This window comes from Phaethon lepturus, unplaced genomic scaffold, assembly GCF_000687285.1.
Source record: "Phaethon lepturus isolate BGI_N335 unplaced genomic scaffold, ASM68728v1 scaffold1486, whole genome shotgun sequence".
NCBI lineage: Eukaryota > Metazoa > Chordata > Aves > Phaethontiformes > Phaethontidae > Phaethon > Phaethon lepturus.
In genome coordinates, this window is record NW_010548153.1 from 53,647 (window position 1) to 78,544 (window position 24,898).

The following is a 24,898-nucleotide window of genomic DNA, read 5'->3' on the forward strand; positions in this document are numbered from 1 at the left end:
ATAACCAATCTCATATTTTTAATTTTATTTCCAATTTTCAGGATAGTTTGAAGTCCTAAAGTGTAACAAATGGCATGTTTCTGAAGAGCTACTGTAAAGTCAGCTGATTGTTTTGGCTTTGTTTCAAACAACTTTCTTCTTCATCTTTGAGAGCTCAGATCCATAACTACTTAAAATTACTTACACAAGCGTGTAAATAATTTGTAAGGAAGTGTTTGTAAGTTTTAATTCAGCTTATATAGTGAACTGTGTTGAAATGTTAGACAAGGCAGCCTGACTTGTTTTCACAACAGTAACTACCAAAATGTCTGTGTGTAATATATTTTAGAGATGTATATGGGAAGAAAAATATCTTACCTGGATGAGCTTGTCTCATGTGGTAAGTCACTGGATATGGATGGGATTCTCCACACAACTCACAGATAGTGTCTTTTTCAGGTCCTCCCACAGCAAGCTGGGCCATTTCACCAAACAGATTTCCCCTTGGCCTAGCCTCAACCTTTTCTTTTTTCTTTTTCTCTTTTTTGGTTTTCTTGTTATCTTTGTCACTTTCCTTCTTCTTTAGCACTGCACACGAACCAGGACTTGGAAAAATCATGTTTTGGGAAGCTGCTTTAATAGTTGCTAAAGAAATATCTTCCCAGAAAGCTACCAAGTGCTGCAGTGTTAATGGAAGAGGAGACTTGGATTTCATCGTGTGATGACTGGATGTTTCAAAGGAGGTAGTTTCAGTTTTTCCATCCTCACACTTTTCATGCAGAGGTGGTTCTTTCAACATTGAGAGGACTTTGTTTTTATTGATGCTACCCATTTTAGATATATCTGGTCCATGAGGTGAGATGTTGAACATGTTAAGAGCAGATGATATTTCCAATGAATGTCTATTTTTCAACTTGGTTTCTTTTTCCTCTGCAGGTTGTTGAGTAAGACTACTTCGTATTGGTGCATGCTCTTTGGACAGTTCTGGATTAAACTTCAGAAAAGATGAACAAGCCATAGCATCATGAACTATTCCTTCATGCCAAAGAAATGCAGCAAATACAGCTCTAGCACATTCTGCAACGGAAGGTGACATTGCTTGCTTGGCAGGCTCTACAGGCTTGGAGCCATCTCCTTTGAAAAGAAAGCTGGATTTTTCCTTTTTCGGTCTTGTGTGCCTACCAGCACATTTACGGCTCACTTTCGGAGATGCTCTCATGTCTTGCTCGTCTTTCAGTGGTGCTTTTCCTATGCTGAAATGAACTTTATTCGAACCATCGTCCAGACTTCTGAATTCTGTGTTGTCTTCACAGGTGCTATCTGTAATGCTGTTAGTCTTTAAAGTACTTGAAGTACATACTTCAACTACTTCACTGTGAAGATTTTCTTGTACAACATGAGGGGAAGGAGCTCTGTTTTCAGTTTCTGTAACAGGTTTTCCATCTTTTGCAATAATTTTTGATTTGGGTGAAGTGGACCTCCCCCTTAAGGGTTCTGTTAGCGGTACTTTCTTTTTGCGAAGTGTGTCTGGATCTAATGTGTAAGAATCTGATTTGGAGCGTTCTCGGGGAGGATCAAGCTTTGTTTTTACAGGGGACGAAGCTTTCTGAGGTAGAGTTTTGTCATGAGGTGATGAGGATCGTGGAGAACTAGCACCAGATCTAACGGCTGTAAGTGTCTTTGTCTTTGGAGAAGACGACCGGGTTCCTGGCCCTGGAGATTCAGCTCTCAGACCAGTAGTTGTTCTTCCATCAGTTTTTAGTGTTTGCAAAGTGTTATGATTTGGAGACAAAGACCTGCTGTGAGAGTCTGACCGCAATTTTGCAGCATCTGATTTCAACATAAGAGACTCACTGGCAGATAAACCTTCTGTATTCCTAGGTTTCTTCTGGTCAGCAGCAGCTCTATTCATTCGCACATCAAGCTTGGGTGACCTGCTGTCAGCTCTGTGTTTTGATGACATATCTGATTTTCCTGCTGGAGAAATTGGTCTAGCAGCTCCTGTGAAATTCATTCGGTCACCTGTTTAGTATATTTTATAATTAAATTATTAAATTTTGACAGTGATAATACAAAACAGTACCTGAACACAAGATAAAAATCAAACACATGCTTCTGTTCACATCAAAATGAGAGGAGATATAGAGTGAATTTTTTTCCCCTGGAGTATTTTCAAGGCATTTCTTCTCCCAAAGATACATACAAACAAGTGTTAGGAAATATTTACAGAGCAAACACCACTATAGAGGTATCAAAAGGCACAGTTCACTGTTTCCACAAAAAACTAGTCAACGAAGCACAATTTACATCCCTAGGTAAAATGCCAGGAGTTAATTACGTTTACCACAGTTGCAACAGAAACCAGGGATTATTATATATATATTTATTACTTCTGTGTGTGTCAGCCCGACTGCAACAAGGGACTTGCAGGACTATCAAATGTATTACCAAATTTATTTTCTTTAATGCTCAAAAGTCAGGAAATTAAGGAAGTACTTACAACTATAAGGCAAATCGGGTAACAGGCTTACAAACATGCTTAAAATGATTCATGTTGATCATCTCAGGTATCCACCATTTTAAGACCGCAAACTACCAATACTCTGCTAAAACTAAAAATGGTTAAAAAAACTAAACAATGTTCCTTTCTTCAACTAAAAAAAACCCCACCTTTCTGAACTGCTAAGCTAAACCATCATCTCTGGTCTATGATGTTCTCTTATTTTGATGGACTAATTTATTGTTTTTATGCAAATTAACTTTGTACATATATTAATGTACAAACTATAAAAACTATGGGTAACAATATAAATACATACAAAACAAGTATATGCAAATAAGTAGTTCATTAAAGCAATCTGCTTCTAATAATTCTGTGAACGCAGTCTCTCTGGTAGAACTGTATTTTGAAAGTTAAGACACGCAACGTTGAAATAACTGGCAAGCAATGCAGCAGTTTTGAGTTAAATGTAACTGTCCCTGCACAAAGCATTACACTGCAAAGGCTTGAACATATAGTTAAGTCCTTTTGATTTGAATGGGTTTTCATTAGTCAAACACGAGGAAGTTTCCCTAGTAAAGCTTGTAGAATTGGGTCACAGTGCTTTGGATTATTTTACTCTTCCAGACACTAAAAAATTCTTTCCACTTTTCTAGGCACATTTTTGGTGAAACAACTATTTGTTAAAAAAATAAAGTTTCAATTAATCACAGAATATTTGCAAATTTGGACCTTGATTTCTAATGGGAACAGAGAGGATAGGCAGTCATCTTTTATCCAGTACCTTCAGTATCTATTTAGAAGGTGGGAAATCTGTGTTTACTTCCTTCTGCATTATGGGATCTGAGCCAACTTCTTCCAGTTCTCAATCATGAATCCTTATCCCTATGCTAGAAGATACATAGAAGCATGGAGTGATCTCAGTTTTTCCTACTGTTACCTCTCACAATACAGAAACAAATGTGTTTTGTGGAGCAAAGTCTAGCAACCCAGATGTCTCCTCAGGTTATGAAACAATTATTATTTTGCTATCTCCATATTTAAGTAGCTTATAATAAAACAAACATCAACAGGAAAAAAGTGAAGGATACATATATCAGAGTAATTAACAAGCTTGAAGGTTAGGGTACTCTCCTGGTTTCCCAGGACACAGAACATAGGAGAAGTTCATACTTCTCCAGGCAGAGAAGAAATATTTTGTCTATATTCAGGAACAATACGTCAAATGTAAACAGTAGAATATAATGACAACACCTCAAACATTACCACCAATTTTGAGAGTCTAATCTGTCTTTATTATTTTTTCTTATTTTTATTTTATTTCTTATTTATTGGTGGGTGAGAGGGGGAAGAGGAAGGGAAGAAATAGCACGGTACATCATGGTTTATAAAATGATTGTTCTTGCTAAAATAAAAAACTAAAATAAATTTCTCAAATATCAGTCCAAGAATTTTGCTCATGCCAGCTCAGTTATTCACCAGTTCTACTGATGTGCTATTTTGAGATGTCTACTTTGTGATCTATGAATTCAGAAATGTAAATTAGAATTACTTTATACACACTTTTCCTAGAAACAAACAAATTAAAAAAAATTAATTTGAGGTCTGCCAGATGAGAAAATACTCAGATAGAACCTTTTACAGAATTCCTTATAAAGGAAAAAATAGTGAAAAAGATGACAATAGTTGTCTTAGAGAACATAAAACACTGCAAGCCATACAGCAATGAATCAAATTCAAAGCATATGCATGACTAGTGAATATCAAGCAGGAGAACATTCTAGAACAAAACTGCTTATGAAAGGCATAGCTCAACAGTAGCCTCCAGCAATAGAAAATATCTTATGCCTTTCAAAAACAAAGGTAAATAATCCTAGTTAGCATTCTAGACTATCAGCACAAAAGAAATCCCCAAAACGAAAAACTGCAGAGTCATGTAGCAAAACTGCTTCATCTGTAAACAAACAACAAAACTCATATATTTTTTCCCTTGTCTTCCATATTTCATTTGCCTATTGTTTGAAAACAGGTGTTATTAGATTAGATTAACAGTCCCCTTTCTGTTTACAAAGCAAGAGATAGCTAGATCACATATCATGAAGTTGCTGCAACTCAAGGAAGGCAACACTGAATAGTTATATCAGACAAGCTCCCAACAAATGCTAAACTAGAACGTTTATTTTTGAAACATTATTTATGAAGCGAATGAAATGAAAATGAATGGAAGGAGAAAAAAAAAGAAGCCCAAAAACATTTTGAATGTAAAATCTGAATAACCTTGCTATGTTGGCATGCATACCCACCCTTCAGTTTGTGACAGAGAGATGAAATAGCAGAGGCAGGCCCAGCTACATCACTAGTTTTGTAAATACGCTCACGAGAAGCAAGGCAGCAGGATGGAGTTTCTACAGTGGAAAACAGTTGCACAGAAGCAGCACAGATTCAACGGAAAACGCAGTAAAGATAAAAACAAGCATTTCAAACGATATGCATGTCCTTTGTTAAGTATCCTGAATTCATTGTTTAGACTCCTACCTTAGTTTTAAATGAGAAAAAATTACTTCAAGATCTTTTCCCTGATCTAAATTTTAAAAGAATAAAAGACCTTCTTTAAGTTCAGTATTAGTTTCTAGGATCTAAAAAAGTAGTATGTGTAGACTTGCCAATGAGATTTATGGGTTATTATAAAAAACAGCAGTATCTAGTTTTGAACTGAACTCTGGTTTGAAATGTGAACTTTTAATCTGTAAATACAGAGATGAATTATTTAAAACTGCAATATAGCCTTCTACATGACCAATTCTCACATTCTCTAATTTTCTCAAAAGAACACCTACATGTTTGTGTTGGAAAGTCTCGCTAATCACTGGAAAGAATGAAGAAAAATATATTAAACTCATCAAAACTATCTGTTTTCAAATCTGAATGCACCTCAATAATGTAATGTTTTGAAAAACTTCACGCATGTCATATGACCTGTAGACTCTCAATACTATCAAGAGACATAACTAGCAGTAGAAGAGTTTCTATCAAACAGTATAGACATGAAAGCAAAGAAAGTTAAATTCTAATATAATCCAATACAATTGCAGTAGAGAGTCTACTGACACCAAATCTGTTAGAGTTACAGCTCCAAATGAAACTTGGCGAGATAACTGCAGGGACTTTTAGTTTCAAGTCTATCATTTTACTTTTCTATAATGTTTTTACTTCTCATTCCAATTCCTATTCCTTCATTTAGAAAAAAGTCAAATTCTTACTGCATTAATAATTTTATAAAGAATTTGTATGTTAGAAGATACTCTGTTTTAGACAGATCCTTTTGTAAAGAAGAAATAAGTCTATTGAAAATAAGTGACTTCAATTCCTGCATTGCTTAAGACATCTTTTTGTCTGGTACTACGTTTACTCACTTGTACATATCTTAAAACCACTACCTTATGCAATGAGCTGTAGTTCTATAGACTCTACAATGAGAAGGTGTCCACATGTTCGAAGTAAGAATTTCATTCTTTAAAACAAGAAAATAATCTCTATTTTCAATCCAGTATTAGTATAGATTTAAGAACAGTATTACCTACTTTGACACCTACAAATGATTTGGAGAGATCCAATACTAACTATAGAGTTTCCGAGTAACAGGATGTCATTCCACCAATTTTTAAAGGTAAAACGCAGAAAAACACATTAGAAGCACAAAGTAGCAGTAGAGGTCATCCTAAAAATGTCAATTTGATACACTAGCATTCCACCCTATGAATAATTAAGTGACAATCTTTACTAAATCCACTTTCATAAATGCACATTTTTCATTCTTTCATTCTATACCTGAAAATACTTACATTTTATTATGTTGTAAACTAGTTTATGTTGAACAATGTACTATTTCTCAATCATTTCAAGAGGACTGTGGGTCGAAGAGAATGAGCTTCCCACATAATCTCCTTGCTGCCTTGAACAGCAAGCAACGAGTGTCTGTCCAGGATTAAGTGGTCAGCCACAGGAACCAGCTTTTTGGTTAGGATTCCTTCTTTTTTAATCACCCTCAGAGACCACAAACACTTGAAATACAAGGTAGGCAAGCTCTGTCTCACACCACATTCAAATATGTCAGTGTATCTTTAGTCACCCTCTTTCGTCTACACGGAAGTAGCTCCAGCTTGAAAAGCTATGCAATATGGAGACCTAAGAGCCAGTTCAATTCCTATGGCAGGACGCAGTCTTCTAACAGCCATGCTTACTTCCTCTGAGGGAATGCTGGTAAACCAATCCAGGAGGCATGACATATCACCAACTGGTCCACATTAGTCTTTTTTAAACAAACTCTAAACCAAACTGGTAAAATGTCTCGGGAAAGTATCAGTAAGTTAAAGTTTATTCTGAAATGCCACTGCTTTTCTGCATGATGAAGCAAAACACTGACATGCTTCAGCCTTCTGCCTAAGCAATGGATGTCTCTTCAGAAAGAATGCATTCCTCTCTTGCTTGCTGTTACTCACATGGAAGCCACAATGCCTGTTAGCTGAATTTCCTCAAGTACTGCAATCAATGTAGCTTTTTTCACATCCTGAAAATGCCAAATGCCATAGTGACAGTTGGACAAGGACTCTTTTTTTTTTTTTTCCCCATGAGTAAAAGAAAATACTGACGTCAACAAACATTTGAATATTAAATATTAAAAAGGGAGAAAAGTATTAAGTTATTGTTACAGTAGGGGAATCAGTGAGTGAATGAAAGCAAAAACTGAAGCTTAGTATCATAAGAAAAATATTAGCGATGTTCTTTACCCAAAGGTAGGGTTTGGAGCACCAACACTTGAGCTGCTTAAGTTCATTAATTGAAAGAAGCGTTCCTGTGCTAGAAGGGTATATAAAGATGCTTCTGTAATTTTGTAATTAGTAACGAGAATTTTTGAAGAGGTGATAAGCCAAATTTATTTCCAAAATACAGCTTGACACAATTTGTAGTCTTCCTCCAAACTTTACCACACCAGTCCCCCAAGGATGGTTTTGGATTGATCTGAACAAATGTATGCTCCATACATATCTTTGATTATGAAATCTGTAAAGTCTAGGGTATGAAACCATTTAACTTATTAGCTCAAATTTACAGGAATGATGCTTCAGCAATACGCAGCATCTGAAGAAAAACAATTAAAGCAATACTGTCTGACTGCTTTGCATGACAGTTAAGTCTTTTCAGCATAATATGGAAGAGATCAATGTGCTTGAATAAGAATATTGTCTCTCTTCATTTTACTGAAACACTACCAAAAGGGCTTATGTGCTCCATACTTGTGCTGGTCTTTTGTGCCCCCTCTACAGTTTAGGAAATGCAGATGGAAGCACTGCAGGCAAAGCCAGCAGTTCTAAATGCTCTGTAACTAGCACTTAAAAAACAAATGAACCAAGAAAGCGGTAGCACAATACTGAAGGGATGTATCAAGGAATTCCTGACACAAATGGTAAGGGCTGCTCATATATGGTGGGACCATATGCTGGCATGCAGCTCTGCAGTATGGACTGGTAAGGAAGCAGCCTGACAGGACACTATGAACGTATTGAACTCAGCACTGCAGCTTCTGCCTTGGACTGAGATGAGTCAGGAAGCAGCCACCGCGCTGTGCAGCTGCTCAGTGAGCTGCCAGGGCTGCAGTGGAAGAGGGAGAATGTGACAAACAAGGCGGGTCCAAACTTCTTCAGCGTATCAATCTCTTCATTTGCAATAGCAACTCAGATGTGAGGAAACGTGGCATAAAGGTCTAGCATTGGTGACTGCAAGGTCACACACTTCTCTCCCCAAGTTGAGAGTTCAACAGCCAATTGTGAAATTTTGATAACTGATGCTGGACAGCATGGCAAGATCCCATTTCCCCTGACTTGTCATGTCTAAGGAGTTTTATAACCCAGTACACACTGCTGAAGGCTGAGAAACAAGATTCCCCTTGACCCTCTAGGTTTCCACACTTCACCTACTCAAGCAGAAATTTACATCTTCTGTGCTTTTCACAAAGTTTAGAGACAAATTAATCAAGCAACCAGTAATAATCTTGCAGCTATGGGAGGTTGCTGTCCTGAGCAAATCTGTTACTGATGGTCTTATAAACCTCTCAGAAGAAAGCAGATGCAGACTGGAGTAATTACAGACTGTTTTGTTGAAATAATCAAGGAAGAAACATACATAAACTTATCCTCTTTCTGGAAAAAAATCCTTGGTAACACTCCAAGTCAACATAGCTGTTCCTGAACACCAGGTATGTTATGTCAATCTCTTCTAGCTTTTTTTTTGACTTTTAGCTGCATAAAAGACTGACAAGGAATTAAAATACATGACAAGAACATCTTAATTTTGTCTGTCCCTGTGAGAAAGAAAAAATCTCTCAGCGTTTTTCCCCTGTGTGACCATATGTGAAAATTACCACAGGAATTAAGTAGGACAGAACAATCAGCCCTTCACAGACTACTAGCAAATAACACAAAACTGAGTAACACAGTCCCCCCTTCTTTTTTTATATCCCTTCTGTAACAAATTCTATCACAAAACACACATGACACTTGCTAGTTTACCTATTTATGATGTGAAGAGACTAACAGAGACACTTCTCATTTTTTCAAGCATTGTATCTGAGAAAGTGGTCACCCAAAATGGTAGTATTTTTGCAAAAAAGTCACCAGACACTGTATTGGAAGATAAAAGGTTGTGATAAGCCCGTTCTCTCTTCCTGAAATGAAGCTGGAAATCAAACCAAACCCCAAGCACAGAAACCACTCCTCAGAAAAAACAGCTAGGTACAAACTCTTCTAAAAGAAAACTACAATCTGTCACTGGCACAGAGTATGTTTTATAATCAGACCAACATATTTGTTTTTATTATAAAAATCTAAATTAAAGAAGTACTTCTAGAGGACATTCAGCATGATCCTAACTTTCCTCAGAATCATGCTTCCAAGTAAAATTTCTCCCCAGGAGGACAGATATCTGAAGAACAACAGAAAGTTAAGTGGTAGACTAAGCTATTTAGGCAGACTTTAAATTAAAACCGGTATTTAGTATACAACCTCTGCAGCCATGGAAATCTAGGCTGGCACAATGTCTTTCAACTATTAGATTATCATTAGACCCTTAAATATAGCGGCTACTGACTATAAACATTCATTTTAATTTTTAGATCTAACTGTACTGCAGGAAGCAGTTAAGGACAGAGCACATCCTTTGAAACTAAAACTAAGTATGTCTAGGGCAAAAATCCAAGTGACTTGATACGGAGCCTTGGGATATGTTATTTAACGGATTTAACTTTTAATTACATGTTTGAAAACAGGAGGCTATAAAAGGCTTTGGAAATAATGAATGAAAACTGCACACTTAAAAAGAGTTTCTGTTAAGAGTTCTACTACAGTTGCATCAGGATTGAACATAGATTAAAAACCACACAGCAGAATTTGTCCAAAATGGAACTTTTCTGTCTAAACATTTTTATTGCATATATGCATTGCTGTTCTAATTAATCTTACATTGCAAATTAATCCATTACTTTTTAATATGTAAACTTCCAAGAAATATAGTAATAACGGAATAATTGCTTAAAATAGAATGTTTAGTCTAGAGAATCTTAAATATTTAAGTTTCAAAGTATTTCTGATAATTTCCTTGGCTATTAAATGAACAAGCATATGAATACAGTTTTACAGGCCTCCCTGACATTAATCTGAATTTGGATGAACTTGTAAAAGGAGGATTAACAAATTTGCAAAAGAATAAGGAAGTCTGAACAGCAAATTTTCCCCCATGTAATTCTTAAATTTTGATAGTTAAAACAAAAATTGCAATATTTCTCTCCTTTATGCACAATTTACATTATTTGTATGAAATCTTAAATTAGATGATAAACTGTTTGGAAGAAAGTCACTGTATCAAGTCACAGTTAGTCTAACAGCATACCAGTTCTGGTTGACAATTTTTGCCCTGGTGGAAGGGCAAATAACCGTATCAGCTGAGATCTTATACTAAACTAAGATCCCCAATCAGATATAAACTTGAACATTTTTTCCAGTTTCATTATTATTTTATTTGGTAGACTACCAGCACTCCCCCACCTGACAAAAAAGGCTTCCTTTTGAATCAGGGATCCTTATTAAAACACAAATCATGGATGTAGCTTACTGATACACTTTATCTACACCTGTTGGATAGGCAAATCTGTTGAGCAAGATCTTGTTGGGCAGCCAATGAGAAGTCTTGACAGCTTTTCTTTTAATACAATACAGATCTAAATGCTAAAGAACAAATCATCTGAAGTTTGAAATAAGAAAATTAGGGTTATTTTTGATGCAAAGTTGAATAAGAAACTCTGATTTTACTACTCTGAACAAGAGAAGAAAACTAAAAGTGATGGGAAAGAAGATCCCAACGGTGGTGCACTGATGCCACTGGCAACCAGCTGTTTTATCTGAGTAGATTTTGTAATATTCTGCTTTCAGGATGTAGGTTTGAGTCCAGCGTAAGTACAGAAGGTTACTGTCAGAATATTTCTGACAGTCTTTATAAATGTGAATTAGAGATTTTAATCTAGTTCTCACATGAAGCACTTCACTTTCTCTTCAATAAGCTGAGATGGATAGGTGCAGGACTGCATAGACATAAGAGACTGAACTGCATAACAAGGACTTGCAAGAACTGAGGCACTTCTGAAGAACAGTTTATGGGAGACAGGAAAATCAGTATTTCTGTGACCCATGCTCTATCTGCTCTGAATATAAGGAAGAATTTACTGCAATATCTGCTACCCATCATGAATGCTGAGCTTTTGTTTTTCATTAATCAAAACCTAAACAGTTTCCTGTCCTCCCATCAGTAATCAGGTTAACTGCTATTCACCTCTAGGTGCAAACGTTCACGTCCATGCCAATCCTATGAGCACCCAACAGAAGCCTACCAAAGCCTTTCTTATGAGTAGTGCCAAGTTGTTCTCACTGTCCAGCTACACCCTTAAAGTTAGGAGTGATGACAAAAATAGGAATTTAGGAGGTAAGAAAATCTAACAACTATGAATTGACTGCAGTCCATTGTTGATATTAAAAGAACTATCAACATTTTGTACCATAAAAAACCATTTACCTTAATTATAAACGCAGAGTTGCATACAATATTGGAAATGCACTTTCATGACTTATCTACACTGCAGAACACATACACAAGCAAAGTATTGTCAATAAAGAAATTAAAGTTGAACAAGTATACTTCTTTAGGAGCATTACCTCACATGCTTCTGAATCACGAAAATCAAAACAAAACAAAACCAGAAAGGTGCACTGAGGGATGATTAGTAGCTGGTAAGCAACTGAGAACAGCAACGTCAAAGCTGCAGAAATGGACTGATGAGGCAGGTAAGGCTGACAAACTTACTCTGAAGCTGTGGCTGAGGCTGCTGGAAGGAAAGGGGCTGTCCGAACACAAATGGACTGTGGACTAGGGAAGAGGGAGGTTTTGCAGCTTGATCAAAGATGGAAGGAGCTGGGAGATTTGGCCGTGACTGAATGGAATTCAGTATGGCACTCAGTTGGTCACCTGTAGTGGGCAAAACAGTCAAAACTACAACCTGTTACTTGTCATTCTCCAGAAAGGCAGAGTAAAATGGTGCTCAATTAAAGTTTAAATGATGATAATAGAGAAAGCTTGTAAGTCTTACTTAGCCACATACAACTCTAGTTGTGGCTAAACATAAAAATTTCACCCCATGCATAGCAATAAAATTACTGAAAAGTACAAGCAGGGTTTTTAAGGATCATGGATATTTTACTGCAATTCTTTAGAACATTTCAAAATAGAGATTTATATTCACCTTGTTAAAAAATGAAGAGCAGCCAAAGAAAAACCAGAAATCCCTAGCATTTACAACAATACACACATGCAACAGAACATGCAGAAGAAGATTAGAAAAACTGATGAGCAGGGAAAGATAACATGTGATTAGGCTTTGGCAAGTGTATTACTGTGCCAAGGCTTTGGTAAATATTTGCTCATTTTTGCAAATATCTTTAAAAGTATTCTGTAATGCTGTTTTTCAAGATCAGATTGAAGATAATTTAAAAAAAATAAGTACCGCTTAGGAAATGGAACTGTTTTTCTGAAGAACTACACACACTTGTGAGGCAAATGAAGGCCTTCAAAAAACTATCATGTTAAAAAAAGAGTTTTAATTTCTGAATGCCAATTCTCGAAAAACTGTGTGAGCATTAGAAATACATGAAGCCTACAGGAAGACAGCAGAGTTTATCACACCATGTTATAACTTGAAGTATACTTAGTGATATAAGCTGTGAGATGCCAAGAGTTTGAGAGCATCTCAGATTTGAACCATCACCAAGCAAATCCTAACAGTGTCACTTTATTCTACAAATTCATATCATCTTGACAGCATTCTAGAAATCCTAGTAAGAAATTAGCAGCTAAGATAGAATTTACAACTCACTGAATTTACAACATTTTTGGGTGATTATCAATTGTCTTGTCATGGAATTAGAGAAAGACTGGTGGGTGTGTGGAACCCCATATTACCTAAGGACTCCAAAATTAAATTTTGCACTTATTTTCTTGATATTTTGGTTTCAAAATTGAGAGAACAAAAATACCAGAAAATAGCTGGAATGCCTTTCTAAATAATCATCTATAGGTATCAATAAATCAATTTTATTTCACTGTTGGAAGTTGTATACCTAAAAAAATACTGGAATCAGTACTTGGGCAGCAATCATTCCTACCATAATAACCCGGAAGTGATTAACATGCTTGACAAACCTATTTTTTGACAAACACTATTATTTTTCAATACAACAGGCCTATTTCCTAAAATGAATTGTTATTTTACAGGGAAGAACATCTGAGAAAAGGTTGAAAGTCATCTGCCCACAATAAATAAATATGGAGGTGGGTAGAACCATTCATGAGGAATATTAAAGACTTGCCTGCAATGTAGAAGGCTGCAATAGAGAAGACAAAGCTAAATCAAACAGAATGATTGTGGGAGTTATGTCTTCTGCCTCACAGATAATACCGTAAACACAGTTCTATTATATGGGTATCTACATTTGTCCAGCAGTTTGAAATGCTCATAGATGGTGACTGAATTTTCACTGAAACTAGTGCATCACTATAGAAATTATATTGCGCTTCTGCCTGCAGTTTTTTGTTTTTCACAAAACTCAAATCTTTGTAGACCTAAGAAAGCAAAAAGACTGTCTATAAAGTAATGATACAGCTGAAGAATTCTATTTTTGGGAAAGTAATATCGTTAGTCTTTCAATATAGTTGCCAGCAACTCTCCACTCTTGGGCAATTCAGAAGGAATTACAGTACATGGAATGAATGAAATAATCTAGCTGAGTTGCTCACTCACACTAAACATCACAGCTTGAGGGTATGTTGAGAGAATGATGCATATAAAAAGATATGGAACTGAATGCCAGGAGTAGCTTCCAAACTTTCTGTAACTGTAATATGCCAAAGAAATACTGTCCTGGTTTCAGTGGGGATAGAGTTAATTTGCTTCATAGAAGCTATTATGAGACTATGTTTTGGAATTGGGATGAAAAAAAATCCTGATAACTATCAATAACGTTCCCGGCCTGTATCAGAAATAGCATGGCCAGCAGGAGTAGGGAAGTGATTGTGCCCCTGTACTCGACACTGGTGAGGCCGCACCTCGAATCCTGTGTTCAGTTTTGGGCGCCTCACTACAAGAAGGATGTTGAGGTGCTGGCACGTGTCCAGAGAAGGGCAACAAAGCTGGTGAGGGGTCTGGAGCACAAGTCTTATGAGGAGCGGCTGAGGGAACTGGGGTTGTTCAGTCTAGAGAAGGGGAGGCTGAGGGGAGACCTTATTGCTCTCTACAACTACCTGAAAGGGCATTGTGGCCAGGCGGGTGTTGGTCTCTCCTCCCAAGTAACTAGCAATAGAATGAGAGGAAGTTGAGGCCTCAACTTGTGCTAGGGGAGGTTTAGACTAGATATGAGGAAAAATTTCTGTACTGAGAGAGTGGTCAAACATTGGAATAGGCTGTAAATAGCCCAGGGAGGTGGTTGAGTCACCACTACTGGAGGTGTTCAAAAGATGTGTAGACATGGCACTTCAGGATATGGTTTAGTGGGCATGGTGGTGTTGGGTTGACAGTTGGACTTGATCTTAAAGGTCTTTTCCAACCTTAATGATTCTGTGATGCTTTTAGTTGTTGCTAAGCAGTCAAGGACTGTCCAGCTTCCCGTGGTCTGGCCTGCCACTGAGAAGGCAGGGGGTGCATGGGAAGCTGGGAGGGGGCACAGCCAGGACAGCTGACCCAGACTGGCCAAAGGGATATTCCATACCATACGACGTCATGCTCAGTATATAAAGTTGGGGGAGTTGGCCAGGGAGGCACCACAGCTCGAGAACTAACTGGGCATTGGTCAGCGGGTGGTGAGCAATTGTGCTGTGCATCGCTTGTTTTGCATATTCTTTTATCATCATCATTATTCTTCTTTTTATTTTCTCTGTCCTATTAAACTGTCTTTATCCCAACCCACGAGTTTTACCCTTTTTCTTTTCTGATTCTCTTCCCCATCCTGCTGCGGAGGGAGGGTGAGTGAATGGCTGTGTGGTTGTTTTGGCTACCTGCCGGGTTAAAACACAACAAACACCTTAGAAACTCTTTAGGGTAGGATACAGTAACAAGAATCAAAATGCCTTAAGACACTAGGATGCCTGTTAATATAGTATATCGATCTCCAAGGTTTTATCTTTGGACAACACAGGAAAAAAAATTATTTCCCTAATATGCTACAGCAGAAAAAGAATAGATAAAACTTCTGCACTACTACTCAATTGACACTGAGAGACAAGCTGTAATACTGCCTGACACGCTAAACATCTTAAACACTTCCACTGTTGCGGTTCAAACATTACATTGCAATGAGTATGGCTGAACTGGGAAAAGCAGTTCCGTATAAAAGGCCCTGTAAAACAGAAGGAAAACACTTCAACTTTTCCAGCCTTTGTTCAAAAAAAAGGGTTTCCTATAGCAATGCATAGACAAGTATGAACTGCTTCTTTATGTAGTAAAACACTGTGAAATGACATAAAACTATTTCATGAATATGAAAATAACAGACTAGAACATTCTCCTTTAAAACAAATCTTAAATGAAGCTATTTTATTTAGGAGACCACTAAGAATATATGTTGGTGTTAAAAACACAAAGCACAGCTTAGGCCCATGTTTGTAGTGGCATGACACTACAGTAGAATGACAAAGGTCTGTGTTTCAGTAATATGTCTCAAGGACATCTGCCTCAAAAGTCCCTTCAGTATTATCAAATCTTCTAGATCTAATCAATGAATGAACAGGAGGCATGCAGTCGGAGTTTATTGTGATAGCTTATATATATTTACATCTTGGCAACAAAATAAAACATGGTCAAAAGAAACAATTATTTTATGTCTATGTTATAAATTAACAAGATATTATTTATTTCCTGGCATTTGTAAGTGTTATCTATGCGACTGAAAGGTAACTTCAGTTTTACAACTTAAATCTCAAATGGTGTCTTTTATCCCATGTCATCCCATTAAAGGCACTTAAAAATGTCACGACAGGTGAGAAGTGTTTACAAAGGTTTGATCATTTTAAAACACATGCTTTCTAACTCAAATAATTTTCATATCTTGTTTTACAAGTACGTTTTCTTGATTTCTGCACTACATTTTTGTACCTACCACTATAGAAAGCCTCAGCTGTAACTTACAAATCTTTCATGATCCTTCTTATACAGAGTACTTAGACTGAGTGAAATTAAAGCAAAGAAAAAAGCAGCTATAACATTAACTACGTGTTTTGTAAACCACCTTGCAATTCATTGCACTACTGCTTAAGTCTTTTGGAGAGCATCTGATGGTGCTTAAAAGAGTAGGAAATGAGTAATAAAAATACAAGCAAAATTAAGAAAAATAACTGTTTCTAAAATGTGAGTGTAAAAACTTACCTTTGTTATTTCCAAGGCCATAATCAAACCCTTGTCCATTACTACAGCTTGTCCCCTTACTGAAAGCTTGTATTGAAAAAGGACTTGGGGGAGGAGTCTGAACATTTTGATCCAGAAGGACTTGCTCTGTAAAAAAAAACACATCACTTCAGAATTAGACCATCTTAGTAACTGGTATACATTGGAAAGATGCGTCACAAGGCAAAGGAGCAATATTTTTTTCCCCACAGATAGCACTCTTCCACTCTACTCAATTCTCTCCAAAAAGAAAAGCACATCTCTCTCCTTTAAAGCCATGCTCTAAAAATATAAAGTCGGAGGACTTAATACCATGAAGACTGTTTTTGCTTCACTGAGTTGCTGCCAGCTTTGCTGTCATGTGCCACTTAGGAACAGGCTTGACACTTTGTTTTTCAGTAACATCAACATTCAACATTTATTCTTTGGACAAAATTGTTAAATTCTTAACAAAGCAGGGTGGAGAAAGTATAGTTTTCAGAGTGGCAATCTCAGAGCCAATAAACTTTTAATCCTGGTTCACAGAACATAAGACATTTTTTCCCCTGACACATTTCTTCATATCTGAGTACTACAGTTCTGCTTTCTGTATGATGCAAAAAAATCCTCCAGCCAAAACAAGCCCAGGGTCTTTCAGAATAACCATACCAACAGAAGAGCTAAGATAAATGAGAGACAGAATCCACTTAACTATTTAGATTTAGGGAGGCCTTACTGACTTAATGTGGTCAGAAATATCATTCCAAGTGATGCTCTTGTAAGAAAAAAAAATCACAAGAAGTGTCCCAAATGCAGGTTAAAAGCTCAGGCTGGCACCTTGAAGAACTTTCTCACTTGTAGACAGACTAAAATTAATGTGGATTCAATTAAAAAAAAAAAAAAAAAAAATCACAACTTTTCTAAATGCCATTTTTAGAAAACGGCGTTTCAGGCCAAAACTGTACTTCAGAGTACAACTTTTACATAACACACATATTCAAAATTAAAAAACCCAAAAGATCAGGGAGAAGGCTGGAAATTTAAACGCCGTTTAAAAATGAACGGACCTAGCATTTTCTCAATTACAGGCAACACTAGATCTTGCTGTAGTGCTTCAGCTAAAGTTTATGGATACTTGCCTACAGACTTGGGCATTCAGTATAACTTTTGCATTGTCTCTGACAGAAATCCTACTTCTTTCTGAGAATTTCATTACCATTTTATTAAATAATGAAAATAAAAGCAATCTGAGAGTTGGTATTATTTATGGATAAAAATATAGACAATTGCATTTTCAGCTGGAGCTCCTCCAAATCCTAATTATTTCCCTCCAGCAAAAGCATTGAAACTGATGACAAAGAGTATTCCCAATTAATTTCACAGCAAATAAAAGCAATTAGTTTAAATAATTTTCAGATGTGGCTTAAGCCCATTAGTTTTACTGAGATAGACTAGGAACATAAAATAGGTTGAAATCTTGGTAATTGCACTGATAGCTACTTAAACTGCTTTATCTAGATGCACAAGAGACATCTATCTTCACCCTACTTACAAAAACAGCGTCATCTGCACAGTAAGAAAAGATTAAAACCAGGTATATTGAGGTACAGGACTCATCAGAAAGTTTCTAAGATGGTATCCTTATATGCACTGGATTGTAAAAATCCTGCTACAGACTTTTGCCCTCAAAGCCTGGAACTTGCATTTCTGTTTGTCTGTGAGAACGACGATATACTTGAATATGTCCTTCAGTAATAGTACACAAGTATCAAGAATATGAAGATAGACCTTCAAACAAGGGTCTTGTTTAATTTCTTCCAGATTTGCACATTTTTTCTTAGAGCACAGATATACCTTGAGAAGTTACAGAAAAGATGAAACCATAGATAAATTACTGAAGCTGGAAAAGACTACTTAAAATATGCAAAATACTGTCAAGAGGCTTAAATGTAGGTTATATCTATTCCTCAAAATACGTACTCTTGAATGGCAATTTTTGCACACTGCTTAATTTATTAATGTCAGAGAAATTATTTTCTATTGAAAAAGCAAACAGCCTCATATTAGGATAGAAAATGATGAAGGTGACAATCCTATTACTGAATATGTATGCTTTCAACAGTAAGGTATTGTTCCACTTCACAAAGACTTAGTTTCTAGAATCTACTTGGGCTCTTGAGCACCTCAGAACTTGACATTATCAGACATAACTAAAAATGGAGAAGCTATGACTTAAAAAAAGGATACTGTGCTAAGTATTAAGTAAACAACTTAATAACACTTATAAGAAACAAACCAGCCTCTATGGAACTCCACCAAAATTTTATTATCAACAGAACAACCTTAAATGTTTCTCTCTGTGAATACCTGTAACAACATCATGCTAATGAAGATCCATAGTAATTTCTACTAGACATTAGAAAGACAACAAAGACACACTGGACAGCTGGGGTGTTGTGTCCAGTTTCAGGCTCCCATCAGAAGACAGACTGAAATGAGTTCAGCAGAGGCCACCAAGACAGTAAGGGCAGTAGGGCACACAACATCTAAGGAGAGTCTGAGAGATCTGAGTTTGATCACTCTTAAAAAAAAAAAGATAAGGCGAAATCTTATTGCTCCCTTCAACTGCCTAATTGAAGAGTTCAGGGATGATGGAGCCAGAGTCATCTCAGAGATAGGACAAGAGACAATAAAGTGAAGTCGTAGGATGGGAAACTGTGATTAGGTATTAGGAAAATTTTTCACCAGGGAGGTGAGTCAAATACTGGTACAGTTTGTCCAGAGAAGCTGGAGATAGTTAAAAGTTGACTAGACAAAGGCCTGAGCAACCTGATCTAGCTGAATCTGCACTGACAGGGAGGATGGGTAGATCATCTCCTCCAGAAGTGTATAAATCTTGACAGATCACTCCCTATCTGATCTTTTAAGGGAATATAAGTAGCCCACAATCTTGCACAGAAGAACTCATGCAGATACGGTAGGACTATCTGTTAAGGAAATAACAGCTTCAGAATACCTCAAGGTATTCATATGAAGCATTCAGAGTGAGAGAAAGATATTTTAAATCAGTAACAACAGCCTGTTTAGAGGGAGATCAACAAGAAGGATGATTAGAAGTGGGGGGGAAAAAGGCAACAAAAAATTTTGAGTACCAGCATTTTGTTTATGTTTTCTTTTATTATTTTTAGGTCTTACCCAATCTGAACATAAATTATCAAGACAGAAATTCTGCTTTTTAAGAGAATGCAATCATACTTTACCAACTTGAATAATTAACTAATTTGAAGTAAATCTTAACATGTTTTTAACACTATAGTTAACAGGTTTTTAAGATAATGTTATGTGACAGAATTAAGAAACTTAACAAAACCAAAAGGAACATAAGTAATTAATTCTGCTCTGCTTTTCATAGAGACACAAAGTAGACCAACAAAAGCTAGCAAAAATGCGCAATTACTTATGTAAAAATGATCCCCATAGCTACAAGAAGGATGGTTAAAATTATGATCCATAACTGGTACAGAAGAAAACATGGGAAAATATTTTAACTGTTCTTTTAAAAAACATAAGAATGTTTATAAAGAACTTCGAAGTCCAACCATGTAAAGTAACTTAAATGAAAAAGTGTAAATTAACATTATATCTGTTTAAAACTCACTTCTTTCTTTTTTTATTCATACTGTTTAGATTGCTTAATTTTTTCCAAGTTAATTTAAAAAGCAAAACAAAACAACTTGCCATCTTCATGTCGGAGGTACTGGTTTCCACCTCTGTCTCTAGCTAATGACCATGCCTCGCCTTCATCACTTTCACAGAATTCTACCATGCTGTTCTTATCCATTTGCACCCATGTACCTTCTGAATTAGTCACCTGATGCAAACACATAAAAAAGCACAATTTATTGACTTTTCAGGTAATTTAGTAGGACAATTCAGCAACTTAATATAGTATATGAAAAACACACTCATTCCAATCTTTAAATTATGAAGCAGTTGTAAAGAAAAAAGTTTCTTAAATTAAGGCCACAGCCTGAGGCAGATTGAGGTACCAAAACTATTTATGTCACATTTACAGTTAGGAGCATTTCCAAAAATTTTAGACCTGTTTATGTTCAGAAGAAGCAAAACACCAACACCACAACTTTAGGACATCCAAACAAGCCTAAATAAAAACGTGAGGAGATATTCACCAAAATATGCCTTTTTACTGGTGGCTGCAACAGTAGAATTCTAATACCAAGGTATATACGCAAAGTTTGTACAAGTACTCATTTTGTTCCTGACATTATATTTAGGAAATAGCATGACACACTTCATCCTTAAGCCCTTATTAAGCATAAAACACCACAGCTGGGCAACTGGGAACAGTAACAACAGTTCAGCAAGTAAACAAATCAACACAATCAATACAGAGAAACAGAATAATTTGTTAATTGGTTAGGTCCTAGAATAACATTTTTTCAATGAAAGAAAATTCTTTCAAAGAATATGACAAAAAAAGTGAAACAAGAAACATAATTCTGTATGGAATACTGTAACAGAAATATATAAGCAAGCATATGTAACTGCAGTACAAGTTTAACATTATTCCAATCAATGCACACATCTAAAAGGCAAGACATAATTGCATTAGTATTTATAACATTAACCAAGTTCAACAGTTAGTATTTATCACAAAGGTTGGAAAAGCAAACCTGTACAGAGGCAGATTCTTTTGTTGCGTTTACTACTGTTATATACTGGTATCTATGAAGACATGAACTGAAGCTACAAGGATCCGTACCTCGCCCACTGCCTTGACTTTGTTTCCCAGAACTAACATTCCAATTGGGATACCTCTAAGGTTAGGGCAGCTTCTGATGTTGTGACCTGATGGGCCAGTCTTCACTACCTTGTACATTCCTGGTCCACCTCGAAGGAATGGCATATCTTGTTCTTGCATCACTGCTTCCTGTGGGCAGTGTGAATTTAAGTCTTTGAAAAAATCATCAGTATTAGACCTAGAGTCCTAAGAAATTAAAAAAAAAAAGGCAAAACAAAACAGAACAGAATAAAACCTATTAATAATACCTTTGAAATTTTTAGATGAAAAGTACTTATTTCAAGACTACAATAGCTAAATTTCAAAGCTGAAAGAGATACTAGTTACATTGCTAATGTTAGCATGCAATGGTAAACAACTAACTACTAGTAAATTACACATTAATTGAAAAGTCACCATATTACTCTCGAAAAAAAAGTGGTATAAAAGTTGACCCTTTACATAAAAGGAGTATCTCATATCTACAATTAAAGATGAATTATTTACTCTAACCACTGTCACTAAACCTGATTTCATACTGACATATATCATTCCTCCTGCTGTATTTGTTAAATATTGTGAAAAAGTCTAGGGCTATGTAAAGGGATTTTAAATATTATCTCTTTCCAAATGATATGCTCCTTTTTCGATTGCACAGTTAGAATACATTGTTAATTTAGAGTAAAGACAAAATTATAACAAAGAGTAACAGCAACAACATAGATTCTTAAATGCACATATAAATATTAGTGCATATTTATTGTATGACCAAAAAAATGCCCTGTAAATTTATTTCCCATGGTACCAATTACAGATGAAATATATACCCAAATCTGAAATAAGAAAACACTTTTTAAAGACTTTTCTACCAAGAAAAATTGGTAGTTACTAAAAGAAGAGAAATATTAGCATAGATTTTTCAGCCAGCCATAGCTTAATAAAAAGGCTATTATACCAAAAAATGCGTGGGATGGGAGTAATGTAATGCGTATTTATATCAGAAGAAAGCAAGTGAAAAGCAGGGGCAAGCTCTATTATGCTTAAAATGCAACTCATAGGTGCTTTTAAAAGAACACCTCAAAGTTAAGAACTAGGAAATGCCCTATAGAATGAAGCCAGAGGTTCACCTAGTCCAGTGTATTGTGTTCAGCAATGGCAACAGGAGATGCTCTTTAGAAGCAGCATACAAGTCTTTGTTAGTGGTCTATCCCTTGTCTACCAACAGCATTTAAAATCTTTTAATTATGGATGTTAGAAGGTATACCCTATTTTCTTTAGTGTTTGTTTATGAATATGTTTTCTATAAACTTGTTTAATTTCCTCTGAATGTGCTGATACTTTCCGCCTCCACAATCTCCTGTAACAACACCTTTCAGTAGTTCACTTCCTGCTGTGTAAAAGAATATTCTTTTATCAGTTTTAAACAAAAATTCTGCTTATGTTATTTCCTTTTCAATTAGTGCAATTTCCTCTGATCTCTTTAATTATCATATTTTCAGCTTTTTTAGTATTGCAGTCTGTGCACTACGCCCAGAGTAATACAGCAGTCTTTCCAAGAAGCTTTTATACAAAAATGAATCTGTTCTGTAAATAAGTAACTTTCAAAGGAAGCTAATGCAAGCTGAGGTAAACAGGTTCAAGGAAAAAAAAATCTCTATGTTCTAAAGAGAGTTTAAACATTGTCTAGATCTTGATATAACAATAAAGAAGTTACCTTTTCCCCAAAAGTAAAGAAGTTTTGGGGAAAAATATTCAGTGGAAAAACAAGTTTTTAAATCTCTAAACCAATATGTACAACACCGAGTGTCATCTTCATTACAAAGTCCTTATAAAAAAAACTCGACCTCAAAATTATTACAGGGCTGCAAAGAGATTTAGGCAAGCATTTCTGTAGATAATTTAAACTGCTTAACTGTACATAACTTGTTCCTATAATTGTATAATTTTAAAAAAGATTAAGAATGGGCTGAATATTTATGAAGTATTTGTGGCTTCACACATACAAATATCATCTTCTTAGATCCTGCAACTTAATGTGTACCCTACAATAACAGCAACAAAAAATTACTAGTACATTCTGCATCAAAAATAGAATGAAAATCTTTATTATGTTACTAGGCCACCTCTCTATATTTATAATTTGGTTTGTTAAAAAAGGAGAGTGCTACTTATGAATGAATGAAAATTCAATCCTCTGCCCTGGTATTTTTTCTTGTCCTAAAGGAAGACACACAGACATAGCATTCTATGCAAACCTGCTACTTCCTGTAAAAATAACTCAAAGTAAAACAGACTTCAAAGAATATTTAGCATTAAATTTGAGTCATAAGGTACAATGTGAAAACACAAGACACAGTGTGACTGTTCCTGTCATTTAACTCACCTTAGGGGGTAAAGCTTTGGAAGTCCATGAAAAAAAGTCCAAACCCCTTACTCCTTGGCTAGCATTAAAGACATTCTGAGCAACAAAGTTTAAAAACAAAAAAAAGACATATATCAACAAAGAAATGAGAACAAAGAAACATCGGAGGAAGAAGCTCGAGGTACTATAATGCACATTTTCTCCACAAATAAATTTACTGGTAGGATGTTTTGCAAAATGGGAAAGTTTTGTTTTCCTAATCAAGTCACCTGAGTCCATTGCTCACCATGGCAAATCATCCATTAAACAAAAACAGTTTAGTATGTCAAAAGCTCAAAATGGATGTAGTGTGTCATGCCATTTACTGAAATTAAGAGCCAGACATTTCTTATAAAGCTTGAGACTTCATGCACAGAAAAATCCCACACAATGAAACAGTAGTTGGTCCCACCACAAACCAGTTTTATAGCAAGACAGTCTTCTGTTCTGAAAGATAACGTCAATTGCTGTAGGACAACTGCACATGAACTTTTAGTCACCAAGTCAAGAACTTTAAAGATGGAGAAGGGCTAAGCTCACTACTGTTGCCGGGAAGTCACTTGCACAGAACAATTTCATCAGTTTGAACATCAAAATCGACTCTTTACCAGAGACAAATATTTCAGAGTGCTGTAAGGAGAACGATCACTAAGATTTAATTAGCTTTATAAAATATACAATGCATTTACTAGTTTACTATGAAATATAAAAAACCAAATGGAGCTGCCAGAGAGTTTTCATTAATTTTATAACCAACTGCCTGTGCTACAGAAATAAGCACTGTATTCTGTATATTTTTTCCTCCCACAGAACAGCTAGGACAGCATTTTTTAATCACTGGAAAACATGAAGAAGCAGCCATCTTTTCTCCACAAACTGGTTTCTAGTAATTTCAAAAGAAATTTTTACTGTTCCTGCCAAATGAAAGAATTAGTAGTACATATATATATAATAGTATTAATAATTGGTATTTATGACAGAATCCCTTTGGCAAAGATTTTGTCTATATGAACAGAGGTATCGAAATCTTATTTCCTATCCCCATCCTGATAGGGGAACCAAGTGAAATCCTTAGACAGCAGTCACATTAAAATTTAACAGCAGTTAAAGAAAAGGCAATGAATCCTTTTAGGCAGAAACAAGTACAAAACACTCTTGGCATGTCTCCTCTGTACTCCTTGAAAAAACAGTAAGATATTAAAATTAGGA

At 35.9% G+C, this 24,898-nt stretch overlaps 1 protein-coding gene across 1 annotated transcript in view; it reads right to left on the reverse strand.

Moving 5' to 3' along the window:
- LOC104622936 (E3 ubiquitin-protein ligase MYCBP2-like) overlaps positions 1-24,898 on the reverse strand; it is a gene marked incomplete at its 5' end in the record, with an annotated part of 132,160 nt that overhangs the window by 45,198 nt on the left and 62,064 nt on the right. The window contains 6 exon segments of the mRNA XM_010289864.1: positions 358-2,001; positions 11,885-12,046; positions 16,491-16,616; positions 20,226-20,358; positions 21,271-21,495; positions 23,672-23,746. Coding sequence (XP_010288166.1) covers positions 358-2,001; positions 11,885-12,046; positions 16,491-16,616; positions 20,226-20,358; positions 21,271-21,495; positions 23,672-23,746 — 2,365 coding nt within the window.